This window comes from Crocodylus porosus, unplaced genomic scaffold (assembly GCF_001723895.1).
Source record: "Crocodylus porosus isolate Cpor-Errol unplaced genomic scaffold, CroPor_comp1, whole genome shotgun sequence".
NCBI lineage: Eukaryota > Metazoa > Chordata > Crocodylia > Crocodylidae > Crocodylus > Crocodylus porosus.
Window position 1 is genome coordinate 66,296,322 of NW_017728886.1, and position 13,876 is coordinate 66,310,197.

Sequence of the window (13,876 nt, forward strand, 5' to 3'; positions counted from 1 at the left end):
CTTTTGGGTAATAGGGGAAGGGAAATTTTCTAACGGCAAAAAGGAAAGGTAAATACTTTACTGAAATGTAATGGCCATTGAACACCTAACTAAGTAACCAACTGTTCAGGATTTTCCAGGAAAGTTCCTAATTTGGGACCTGTGGCCAGTGTTTCCAATTCTGAAGTGGGGCTTTCGTCAGGAATTTGAAAAAAATGGTTCTGGGTCAGTACATGGCAAAGTCCTGATCAGAGCTGATGTTTGAAAATTGTGCAAGTGCATGGGGGCCCAAAACTGAACAACCACTATTAATTTCAGAGCTGTTACTTGCTGGCAGTGGAGCATCTGGGACTGTCCCAGCTCTGTGAAAGTGAATTGCTTTGTTTAGCTCCAGGCTGTTCCAATGAAAATCTAGCTAATGGAATTTTCTTGATACCTGTTACACCGAAAAGCACAAACACACTCTTTAATAAGGCAAAGGCATCCACCCCTCCTTTTATGTACTCTACTATTTACTTTTAAATATTCCTTATCTTTATTTAAAAAATAGCTCATCAGATAATCCATACAGTAGCATATTTTTCATGAGCTCTTTCAGTATGTAAACCATGGATTTGAAAAGTGCCAAAAAAGCTGAATAACAACCTTGTTTCTTTTTAGTTTGCTTTTTCGTGTGCTAGTTCCATCAACTGAGAGAGGGGTAGGATGACTCCTCATGTACTTACTATGAGTGAGCTGAATACCATCACCTGGGAAATAGTAAAGACTCTTTCTTTTAGCCGTTCAAAACTGTTCTGGGCAAGCCACTAGAAAGCCTGGGTCTTCTGCTTCCTAAAAGTGCTTTAACCATTCAGCTAGAGGTGCTTAATAATGGAGCTAAAATTGGAGCTAAAAACCTGGAAGAGCTCTCCTTGGCAAGCATTTAATACCTACTAGCCCTGGGCTTTGGCTGAATAGAAATTTATACCTTCTGCACACCTGTTATATGCATGTAAAGAGCAAGAGAATTTGGGCCTGAGTAACATGAAAAGCACTTAATCTTGAGCAAAGGAAGATAACCAGCTTTAAAGCTCATCAGAAACATTTACAATCAAAATTAGTGCTTTTTTGGCTTGTTGCCTATTTCACTTGAGTTCCAAATGACAGTCATTTCCATGTTCATTTCCAGTAGGAAAAATTCCAGACTGATTTAACCTTATCGTGGCCTCCACTTTTCTGTGGATCTCCACTTGTTTTATTGCTAGCTTATGCTTATGACTCACCTGCCATCTCATTTGCCTCTTTTGCCCACCTGTTATATCCTGCTTGATATGCGGCTTGTGAGCATTTTGACATACGATTCTCCTCTCTGCTACTTGTCTGCACAGTACGTGGCACACTGGGGCCCTGATCCTTGACCAGGATTCCTAAGTGCCACCGTAATATAAATAAGTAACTGTAATTACGCACTTACTATTTTTGCCTGCTGAAGAACAAAGATTTCCTGAACGTAATAATATATAGTCAGTGAAATTTTGGTAATCCGTGTCCTACATTTCTTGTCGTGCCGATTCTATTCTATTCTATTCTGTTCTATTCTAGGTATTGGAGACCCCCATATCCGTAGGGTTCATGAGATAGTCTATGCGGCCATTCTCATACCAATGTATCTGCCAGGTAATGCACTGAATAGAATTATAGCACTTGCTAAGATTTTTAATGGGTGTCTTATGGTTATGAATGAGGCATAATGGCTACTCAGGATAAAAGCCCTGCCCACCCCCCACCCCCCAATTTTAAAGGTGACGTCTTTAAATCAGTTGGAAGAGAATTAGACTTTTGAAGACAAAGGCCCTTAACATCTGTCTCCAATGCAGCAAGCACACAATATAACACACAAATACATTTTTGAAATACATATCTCCAGGGATTTGTTAAAATCATTCTTCAAACACTCCAGCTGAAATCATGAATTAATCAGGTCATTGCATTACACACGACCATATAGGGAACCGAGGAAGACCACTGAATAGAGGTGTGTCAGGATACATCCACTCTACCAGGGGCAGCTAAGCTGCCACATGCATGCCACGAGTGGTTCAAGCAGTCTCTGTATGTGGCAGGGTGGGGAGGGGACAGATAACACAGTGGCAGATATAGGGCAGGAAGTAGAATGCAGAGCAGAATATTGGGAAAGGAGCAAAGGGCAGAGAGCAGAAAGCAGAGGAGCTTGGCAAGCAGGGGAAAGGGATCAGAGTAACAGTAGATGAGGGGGTTGGGCTATATTGTGGCATGCCTGCCAAAAGGTTTGGTTCCCACTGCACTACACGACCAGAGAATTAGAGCACATCTTAACTAAAAACAAGACACTAGGATTTTATTTAAAATATAATTTTATAATTTGACATTGCATCTTTGAAGCTAACAAGATCTGAGTTTCCGACAGTTTCTCCTGTAGGAGAATAATGTGACCAAGCCTGGATTGAATTTGCACAAAAATCAAACAACAGATTTTTCACTAAATTCAGTTTTTATCCAGCTCTTTTTAATACAAAATTAGAATTAAAAATAATTTTTTTTTTGCATAATTGGTGGCAGACCTCATTTCCCAAACTCAGCCTTACACCTTTGTGCGTTATTCATTGTGCTTGATGCAGACAGGATCTTTGGGAACTGTCTTCTATCTATATTCTTTTTCCTTATAACCCTGCAATGGGTTTTCCTTCTACAATCATCTATACAGCTCCAAGAAGGGTGCTTATAGGCATAGTCCACTGGTCACTGAAATCAATGGAAAGTCATCGAATGACTTAACTGGGTACTGAGCAGGGCATTTATAATTTGATGCCATTTTCTTCTTTCCTCTCCTCTGAGACTATAAACTGCCCCAAGGCATAGGATCATTAGCCTAGGTCCTAAGCTGTATTGCCTGGCACTCCTCCATCCTGTAACATGCATTTTCATATTTTTAAAAACATTTTTCAATGGTGTTTTATGAAAATTCTACTTAGTGGGACACCATGAGAAAGAAAATAATGAACTTACCCCTAGAGGATGTGTTCCCTTTTGAAGTTTGTTGTAAGGACTATATTTAGGTTTAGGTGGCTTCCCAGCAGCTCGGTCTTTGTGCCTTCTACTGCTTATGTGCTGCAAAGAAAAGAATATTTAAAAATTATATTCCTCCAATAAATATCATGGCATTCATAGTACATTTCAACTATTGTCTTAACACAAAGATGCTCCAGTGTGTTGGTGACTATTGTTCTCCGCAACAGTGTTAATTTATTTCAGCAAAATAAAATAAACCAATACCTTAGTTATTAATAATTTAGACTTGTTTCAACTTGAAGCTTTCTCTTTTGCTTCATGTATTATATCTATATTTTGAGAAGTGTTCAACCTAACTGTACTACCAGCATAATCAATGCATGTCTCAGCTCTGCCGGGTTCTGCAGGAAGGGAATTAGGCCAATTCTGAATGTTTTTGAAAAATCCCATCCTGCACAAAAGATGTAATCAATAGCTGCAGAACAGTTCTCAAAAATACAGGGGCATTCCCTACTCATAAGCAAAGTGGTCTGAGGATTTTAGTATCCACAGGACAGAGAGCCTTTCACATTTTCACCTGAAAGTCTGCTGTGTAGCATGCTGAGTGGCACTATAGCTACAGTAAATTCACCTGCAAAAAAATCTACTGGGCTTTACAATAATTTTCCGTTATAGGTTCTGTTGCAACATTAGATACCAGGAATTTCTTTCCATTCTTTCCTTATTGGTTTGTAAAGAGCTCTCGTGAGAAGGAAACTGAAGGTGAAAAAACTTTAATAGAAGTATAAAGAAGTTGAAATTTAGTCCCTTACAGTGTTTGTTTTCATCCTTGTGAAGTTCCTTAACAAGTGCTTAATTACAAAAGGCACATAAAATAACTAAGTGTTTTATAGAACAATAGCTTTGTTCATCTGAGAGACAAAGACTGCCTTTAACTTAGTGTAAATTCAATTTGGAGGTCATGGTTTTTGGCTGCAGAATAACACAGATAAAAACAAAGCAACATCCCACATTCTTATGCCAGTTATCAATGTTCAGTAAATATATTCTCTGCACACACCTCCACATCTCTGTGAATACAAAAATCACGCAGCACATAAAATGACAGGGTTTATTAAGTCTTGACAATTATGCTAGTTTAAAGACACTTGTAATGTTGTAAGCTCAGAGATTCTAACACAGTTTCAAAAAATGAATATAATCAATCATTTTAGAGAAAATACACTTTTTGTGATGGAAAACCATACCAAAAGCAAAACAGAGAACAAAAGCCTGAGTACAAAAGGTGAAAACAGCAAATTCCATTTAGATGTGAGCTGTCATATTAATAACTTGCTGATTGTCTTGCTACTTCACCCCAGCAAAACAAAGGAAGAGCCAAGAATTCACATTCTACAAGCTGCTTAAGTACCTGTTTAAGTTGTGTCTCCGAGTTAACGTGCACATCACAAATTTCACAGTGAAACGTTTTGTTCTGTAAGCCTGTATTTCCTTTGTTAACAGGCCCTTTGCCTTTGACGCCTGCTCGGGGAAAAGCTTTAATAGTTCCACTTCCATTCCGAGCTTCCAGCATGGTTTTGTGCTTAGTCCCTGGAGGTATTAGAAATGGGAAACAGAAATAACTTCGGCAAGTTGGTTGCACTGTATAATTATTCTAAACAGTTATGCGAACTCAGTTTTGTCCCATGTGTTACCCTTGGAACGTGAGCACATTGCCTATATCTGTTTGATTATAAAGTAATAATCTTGTATATTTGATATTAATTACTGAGTATTTAATTATTAAATGATGCATATTTAGGCAATAAGATAGAATGAAGCAGCCGGCATCAATAAGTAGTGGCACGTTCTGGATATCCTGAGGTGAAGTTAAATGGGTGTGACTTCTTTTCATTAACTCCTGCTGCTAATAAGACCTGAGATGAAGTTGAAAAGGACGAGTGATTTAGCTATTAAAGATGTAGTTGGCTCTGATTTGTAGCTGTTCCATGGTGGGTTGATAAATATTTTGTGTTAAGTAGCCAAAACTTAAAAACTGCAATTAAATAATCAGTTTTCCAGTCCCCAAAGAGTAGAGGTTTCATGGGTTCCTAAGTATCTTAATGACCTGAGACAGAAATCAAAACATGAAGAATGACATGCACTGCCTACATTTCTAGCTATGCAAATAAACTGTAGACATAAAAACAATAAAAAGGTCAAGACTGTGTTAACTTTACTCATGGATCTCTCAAATGCATCGTAACAGCCTTTGCAGCAGTGGAAAATTGACAGTCCTCATCCCTCTGCTTTTGCCATGGCAGGTTAAGGGTTAAGGTGCTTTTAGTGTCTGGGCAATCTGTATTGTAGTTGTACAGCAACTTGTATGGATAGAGATAATCCTGCCTTGAGTAGAGGTTGCACTAGAAGACCTCTAGAGGTCCCGTCCAACCAAACTTTTCTGTGATTCTGTGTTGAAGATCAGCTTACACTATTGACTTCCATAGGGTTATTCAGTGAGGGTCAAGGGACTATTTCCACGTAAAGAAGGCTGAAAAAATATATATTACTATGCATGTGTATTTACTACATTAGAAACTTGAAGGCTTGTAGCATGATAAACACATTTGGCCAAACTCAGCCTTGTGATAAAATATTACAGCTTTACTGACTTCTGGTCTCAGATTTACACCAGAAGATGCACAGCACTTAAACCTGATGAAGTTGTTTTCTCATGAGAAGCAATAAAGCAGAATGTTCCTTTAAATAAGCACTGAAGCGGTGCCAAGATTATTATTTCTTTTTTGATTATAACCTAAGACCTTTTTTCCATTTGGATGCTGGCAGGTAATCTCTGTCTCTAGATTTCAGGCCTTAAGCTATGTTTGCTTTTCTCTTCCCTATTCTTAAACTCTGTTCTCTCTGCTCTACACTGTCTCCTAAGATCTGGTTTAATCTCTTATATACATTAGGGAAGGCCTTGAAAGTTTCCCAATGCAGCCAGAAATATTTGGAGGTCTGTTATAGTGGAGGCAATGGAGGGGATGCCTGCCTCACAACCATTTATTTGTTGACTTTGGGTCTCTCTAATATGCAATGGTGAGAATGCGATGATCTATAGGAAAGGAGAAGTTAAGCACCTGCCAGACAATAGCCATGGTCAGTTTTTCAGGCCAGTGACTTAAAAAAAAACTAATTATGACAGTGGTTTCCAAACTGTGTTTCATGGAAGCCTCCAGTTCCACAGTAGGTCATCAGAGGTTCTGCACAGAGGCTGGAGGTACTGGTGGAGGGCTAGGAGGCAGTGCATTGCTAAGCCCCGTTGTCTGGCTCTGTGTCAGCTCATAGGATAAGGGCAGGGGTTCTGTGGCAGAAGAAGTGATATGAAAGGATTTCATGACTTTAGGATGTTTAAAAATTGCTGTGTTATGGTTATCAAAAACCAAGGTAGAGCAAAGAATTCAAAACCTTGTCACTGCAGTGTCCCCCTGTTTCACTATCATTTGTTCGATTTCTGACCAAGCTACTAGCACTCATTTTCAATTTGCTATTCAACATAAATGAAAGTATGAAAACTCTGAACACCAATAGGTAACAGAGCACAAGCTGTCACTTAGCACCATTATGTTTGGAAGCAATAAAAGCTGATATGAAGGAAAACTAGTAAGTTGTATGCACTAGGATTCCTTTTCTCCCATTATAAAAGACTCTTTGCTTGTCATTTTTATTCTTTAATAGTTAATGAATTCCATGTAATTGCCAGTTTTCTGCCACCTCTTTGTCCCCTGCTGCAAGAGATCTAATCTATTCAAGGGAAGATAATTGCAGAGCTCTTGAGACAGAAAAGAAATTGCTACATCTCACCACTGTTGTGCGCCTCCAGCTGTGAGGCGGAGTTGACAGCGACTTTGCATAGTGAACAGTAAAGTAGCCTTTTTGCTTTTTCTTCCTCAGTCTCCATGGACGGACATGTGGTGCTGCTAGTGGCTGTTGTGGGGATTTTTTCAACTTTAGAGGTGATCTCAGTTGTCATAACACTGCTCTTCCGGATTTCTACTGTTGTCGTTGTTGATATTGCTGGTGTCCCTGTGGTAACATCTGCAATGAAAAGGAGGAGTTGGAAACAAAATAAATGTTCTGACCTTTTTCATTTAAAATTTTAATTCTGCAACCACAAGGAGAGGCATAATATTCTGGTGATACTTGACTAACGGTAATGAACTAAACCTGACCTTTTTCTCATTTCCTATTATACATTTGCAAAAAGAACATTATTTTGGAACACCATTTATTCTGTCCCCTGCATGTTACAAACACTTTCTAAATACAGAATTCATAAACCCCAAAGGTACATTAGACCACTGAGACTATCCTGTATGTATACAAGTTAATCCAGTAAGAGAGGTCACAGCAGTTATAAGTAAACAGGCAATTAACATTTGTTCTCAGTCCATGTCAAGTGCTATGACTGCAACATACTATTTACTAAAAGTCTGACTTAAAAATGTAATAGTTTGTGCTTTTAAAAAAACTTCAGGCTCTGAAATAACTCTGATGAAGATCAAACAGTAAAATGATACACCTGATCCTTCTATAGTGCTTGAAGATACAAGAGTAGAAAGTCACACTCATGATATCACTTTTTTAAAAAGTATTTATAATGATACATTGTGCAGTCTATTATAATTATCAAGATTTTTTATGATTTTAGATGTTTAACATACAAAAGGCACCTATATTCAGCTTTAGGGGGTAGATCTACAAAGAGCATAGTTCTTAAGTCCTTAGAAACTTTAATCCAAAACTTGAATATACACAGATGCAACTAAAGTCCTTAGACACTTAAGTTTCCATCAGACACAATTCTGAGGCACCTAAATTTCTGCTATAGAGCATGCACATGACCATGCAACTCCCAGCAGCAAGAAAAAAAATCAGAGCCTGGAGCTCAACAGGTTTCACAAGCTAGGCATTTCTAGGCATGCTGTTAAACCTAATTCTTTAGGCCTTCTAGAAACCTGGTTTACTTGAGGCAAGGCAGAAGGGAAGGACTGATGGTAATCCCATTCCATATCCCAATTAATCCGGTAGTTAGAGCATTTGCTCAGGAAGTCTAAGAGATAGTATCTGAACTGAACAAGAATGTGAACCCAGAACCCATTTTCCCAGAAGAATGCCCTAATTGCTGGGTTACTGGTAGTCTAAGATGGACATCTCTCAAACTCTGCTGTGGACGTTGTTCATGTAGTATTAAAAATATTCACTGTGCTACAGAAAAAAGAGAGATTGACAGTACAGTCTGGTGATCAGAGCACTTCAGCATGACATGGAAGAATCAAGCCTAAGTCCCTGCTCGAATGAATAATTAACTAGTTAAATATTGGATGATCTGACTTTGGATCCTTCACATCCTACTCTGTTTCTCTAACCACTGAGTTATTCAAATCAAAGCAAAACAAAACAAAAACAAAAAAAACACACCTTGATCACCTCCTCTTTAATATGTATCATGATGGGAAAGGTTAACCCAGTGCAGGCAAAACTCCAGGAGTGGGTCAATGATTGGGAATCCTGAGGGAAGAAAGTTGCCTATCTCCCTTTGAGGTGTGATCTGAGACGATCACCTCTCTTTCATTTACTTTAGACTAGCTTAGGTAGCTCTGTCTTACACATGCACACTTTTAAAAACCCATTTTAAGCACCCACTTTCCCCAGACATTGTACAGGGAGAGTTAGGTGTCTAACTCTGGTATCAGAATTTCCCTAAGCAGTAGGGTGCCCAAGTGTTAGACACTGCAGCTCTGAGTCTAGTTCTCCTTTTATGAATCCAGCTCTACATGTCCTTTTAAAAATTAAAAATCCAATCAATTAAAATTGTGAGGTCTTTTATTTACGTCGGGAAAAGCAATTTTCTTTTTACAGCTTTGAAATATGACCTGATTACTTCTACAAAACAAAGCTTGCGAGTTATATCTTAGCTCTCAAATATTCTACAACTTTCTCCACAGTTGTCCACAAATTTGTCATTATTATTCTATCTGAGATCCAAGGATGAACCTGGACCACAAATAAGGAATAAGATTATAATAGTAACAAAACAATGCTGTTTCTTAAGTAGATAATAGACATTTCAGATTATGGAGCAGAGAAGTGATAATTCCCCTACAAGTTCTTGAAACAGGAAAGCACTCAATGGGACTTAAATATATACCTTAAATTAAGCAGGTGCCTTATGTTTCCTTAAGGCTTTCTCAAATGAAACAGAATGCTCAAATTTTGCTATGCTTTCTCAGACTGGATAACATCTTTCTCCATCAATAGGTCCATTTCTTTCATTGAGACTGCCCATGGGATAAGGTGCTGCCCCAATGTGAATAAAAATAGTAAAACATGGCTCCACATGTTCCTAGTGTTATTGTGCTTAAAACCATTTTGGTTCAGGGCCCCTCAGGTACCTAAGGAACAAACTGGTAAACAGGGTAATACCTTGCTCGTATTGTGCCCTAGGTCACAGCTGCAGACACTGCAGCACCAGCATCTGAAGGTTCACTGCTGCAGAGTGAGATATCATCTCCTTCTTTTTGCTGCCAACACACGTCAAATGGCCAAAACTCGCCCCCACTGTTTTGTTGGTGGTAAAAGGGGGGGTTACATTGCTGCCCACTGCAGCGAACCTTTGGCGACTGCTACTGCAGCATGACACCTCTGCTTCTCTACTCTTCCACAAAGCCAGAGCTGGAGCCTTTGCAGGGAAGGAGCAGGGTTTGAGGGAAAAGGGGTTGGGAGGATGAAACATTCCCTTAGCTTTGTTCTGGTGGCTCCCTTAGGCAGTACCCGGGACTTGTGCCCTGCTTGCCATTACCATTATGCTGCTGATAAAAAACACAAGGAAGAGGGTGGAATTGTTAAGAAGAGTGGTATACAGAGATATTCATAGGCGTTATAGGATGAAACCCACCCAAATAAAACATGCTATTAAGGAAATAACACAATCAGTAATGTATCTGAGTTGGTGGGTTAGTTTTCCTAAGGCAGGAGTACAGCCCTTACTGGTTTCAAAACTGGACTGAGCAAAGTTGTACTGTAGGGGACAATCCTGCATTAGCAATGTAGTGGACTAGGATGTCCCTTTTACCTGTAAACTCTATGAATTTATTAGCTTTTTGTTTTCTGTTTTGAAATTCATATTTTCACAGTTATCACATGCTTGAACTGTAACTCATCCCCCATACATGGAGATGTTTTAGTTTAACATTAGAATTGAAACTAAAATTGCCTTTACAAGCAGGAGATATGATCATACATTATAGTTAGAGCAGTCAGCTTTACATATTTGGAGAAGGACCTGGGTGTGGTAAGGCAAGCAAACGAATTGCCTTTATTAATCTTTAAGAATTCTCCCTTTCTCTTCTATCCTTTCATTTTTCCTTCTTTTATTTGATTAACCTGCCTCAATATTTTCAAATGCACTTTATATTAGCATACTTTTCTTGAGTAACTATTTTGAATGCATTTGCACCAATAAAAATGTTACGTGCATGGCATTTTATTTCTCTGCACAGATGTGAGCTCTTCCAAAATTGAGAAGAGGTTTACTACAAATAGAAATACAGATAGTGTACAGAAAACTAACATGAATAGAATTGTCTCTTTGTGCACACTAAGAATATTTCCATTTCAAAATCAGGTCTTACACTTGTCAACAGTAACACAAGCTATTTGTTTCTTTTGCAGGCATCTAGTTCAATGACGTTTAAGCTCCAAAAGATGTACAGATCTATTTATCTGTGTATCCTAAGGGTATCTGACCCTGTTTAAGTCAATTCACTGGACTGTGAAATTCCAGAAGCATGATCCAGTTTCAATCAAACCACAAATAAACCTGAAATAATTTTACTCATTGTGGTATGTCTGCATTTACAAGGGTAAAAAATGCTCTTATAAGGTTACACAGACACTTCCATCATAAAAACCTGTTCCTGTATATAAAAGAGAATCATCTGGGAAAGTCTGAGGAAAAAAATCATTTTCCCAATTCTGTGCAAAGAAGATTACCTTTTCTCCCATAAAAAGTGGTTTGCATGTTTATTTTTTCACACATATTCAGTATATCTAAAAAATGGCTCAATTTTAACATCTCCAGGCAATTAGACCTCATTAAATTCAGTCTTCTGACCAAATCAGAGGATGAAAAAAGATAGTATGCATTTTTTAAAGACATAGATTTTGTAATTTTAGAAAAAATTGTGTTATACAATTTTTGAGACTATGGAGCAAGGTGAATGCATATTACACTGTCCGCTGCTATGTAATTAGCTATAGTCTGTGGAAGTGGTTTTGCATTAGCTATTTCACTGTTGTTTATACTGGGGTGCTCAGCCACAGCTCAGTGGCCAAATCCAGTCCATTCCCCTGCTGCCCAATTTCCAACCCTTACGTGGCTGGATCGGGGTCCAGATGTTCAAGCCCCACAAAGCTAATAGGGTCCTGGACTTGCATGGCTGGATCATTCCCTGACCTGCCCTCTGCCTGGGCCAGTACCACATGCTGGAGCGGGCCCATGGACCAGAGCTGGCCTGTAGATAGACCTGGCACCACTTACCTGGCCCATAAGGCAGAAACATCAGGCACAATTGGTTTACACAGTGAAACTGATTAACTATTTAGTAGTCATTTATCATTGTGTGGCAAAAACCGCAACACAATGCAAATGCATAGTAGTATTAGGCTACTGTGCAGTAGCATCATAAAAAAGGCATTCACTGGCACTACTACACAGTAACACAGGTTTACTGTGCATTTATTTAATACTTGTTTATGCAACTACTAAATAAATACACAGTAACAACTCCACAGTAGTGTAGATGTGGCCAGTGCGTAGGAACAAGAAAAGAAACTACTACTGACTTCTGTAAGGTTGTAAGCCATTCTTTCCTTCTTATATAAGAGATTTGAAATATAAATCTTCATTCATGCAGTATTAATGTCACCCCATCAAAAACTTAAAAATCAAGGTTAAGGTTTTAATCATTACTTTATCTCACTCACATGCAGTACACAGAGCATTTTGTATGATTAGTTATCCTGTTACAAGAGACCTTAATAAACACATTTGTTCTCACTGAAAATAGACATAACTCCAATTAACATGAGAGATAACAAAATAATACTGGACTTTATAGCTAAATACAGCCAGTTAAAAATCCAGAGGCTGAATTGAGTCTATCTTCACAGGTTAGTCTAAGCTACACAGATTGAACCAATAAGCAAGTGACCATTCACTTTTGATTCCAGAAATGAAGCCACATGCCTTCAGTTGCCCAGGCCAGATGCTGGGAGATGCTATAGCATGTCTCCCTGCTTGGCTGGAGCAGACTTCTTGGCCCAAGGCTAGCCTGCCCAACCTATGATGGGGGCAGTTTGCAGGGGAGATACAAAACATCCTGGGAGGCTGGGAGATTGTGAGTTAACCTGAATCTGAAGGGGAACTGGGACAGAAGTTTAATAAACCAATTTAACCTAAATCAGTTTAGTCTGATACTACTTCCATACAGGTTTATCTTAAAATAGCTTTGGCCATTTTGAAAGTAGTTTATGTGTACTGAACTTCTGTTGTGTTACAGATCTGAACTGTTTTCAAATAACTTATACAGGTTTATGCATAATTTCTGTCCCTATCTCTTTCCCCAGCCTATGTGTGCATTAAAGTTGAGTCACCAAATTGAAGCAAAAAGGACCCACTGATCTACATTTACTTATTTCAGGGACTTGAACAACATGGAGTAGGATTGTATCTAGACACCTAAATTTATTTACATGCCTAACAGGTCGAATAGAATCTGGGCTATTAATCTGGACTTTAAATGGAATATGGCCAGCAGTCGTTAATACTCTTGGTGTTTACCTTTTTGAGGACCCTGACCTTTTAAGTTTGCTTTGTCTGTCCTCATGATGTTTCAGGGGCTCAATACAGTAATGATTTTAACTATCCATCTTGACACTTCAACAATGAATCCAAGACCATGTGTGTGTACTTGCCCATTCTTCCACCCAGAAGTTTCTTTTTTGAATAAGACTGCAGTGCATTCATCAGCTTCAGAGGACAGCAGGCAGGGAGATACATGGAGAGTGGGTTGCTTAGTACACAACAATGGCAAGACCCAGAAACAAGCTGCTGTTCATGAGACCAGCAACAAAAGAAAAATGAGAGAAGTGAAAATATGGAAGAGAAGTTAAAGCATGAAACTTCTCCCATCACAATTCCCACATCCATAGGGTTTTTTCTTGCTTGCTAGCTCTTACATAGGTCAAGCAGTTGCTCTTGGGTGCATGGAGCTGTGTATGCTGAGAACTATAACATGTAGATATTTATATTTCTACAAATGCTTGCACAGTTCTTCTATTTCCAGGAAATCAATATAGGACCTTGGGCTAATAAAGTGGATACTTAACTCCTACATATCATATCAATGCACAAGCTAAGTCGATTCCATCTTGAAGGAAAGGCAGCAAGAGGGCACAGCAGGCCCCCTGGCACTCCAGGGACCTAGCAGTCCTCCTAAGGCTAAAAAGAAAAGCCTACAAAGGATGGAAGACAGGTTTCATCTCCAAGGAGAATTATTCTGCACTGGTCTGGTCCTGCAGGGAGCAAACCAGGAAAGCCAAAGCTACAACTGAACTCCAACTAGCTTCAAGCATCAAGGACAATAAAAGGTCCTTTTTCAGATACATGGGGAACTGAGGGAAAAGCAAGGGCAACACTGGACCCCTGATGAACCAGATGGGGCAACTGACAACTGACGCCCAGGAAAAAGCCAACCTGTTAAATGGGTGCTTTGCATCGGTCTTTCATCAGTCCCATGGGACGCCCATGCCCGCTATGGGACAGGGA

The 13,876-nt window shown here is 39.0% G+C and overlaps 1 protein-coding gene across 1 annotated transcript in view; it reads right to left on the minus strand.

The window, feature by feature from the left end:
- Window positions 1-13,876, minus strand: part of ZNF385D (zinc finger protein 385D) — a 267,695-nt gene that overhangs the window by 3,991 nt on the left and 249,828 nt on the right. Inside the window, exons 5-7 of the mRNA XM_019535929.1 lie at window positions 6,850-7,083; window positions 4,418-4,596; window positions 3,004-3,105 (exon numbers count right to left, since the gene is read on the minus strand). Coding sequence (XP_019391474.1) covers window positions 3,004-3,105; window positions 4,418-4,596; window positions 6,850-7,083 — 515 coding nt within the window. The remainder of the gene's footprint in view (window positions 1-3,003; window positions 3,106-4,417; window positions 4,597-6,849; window positions 7,084-13,876) is intronic.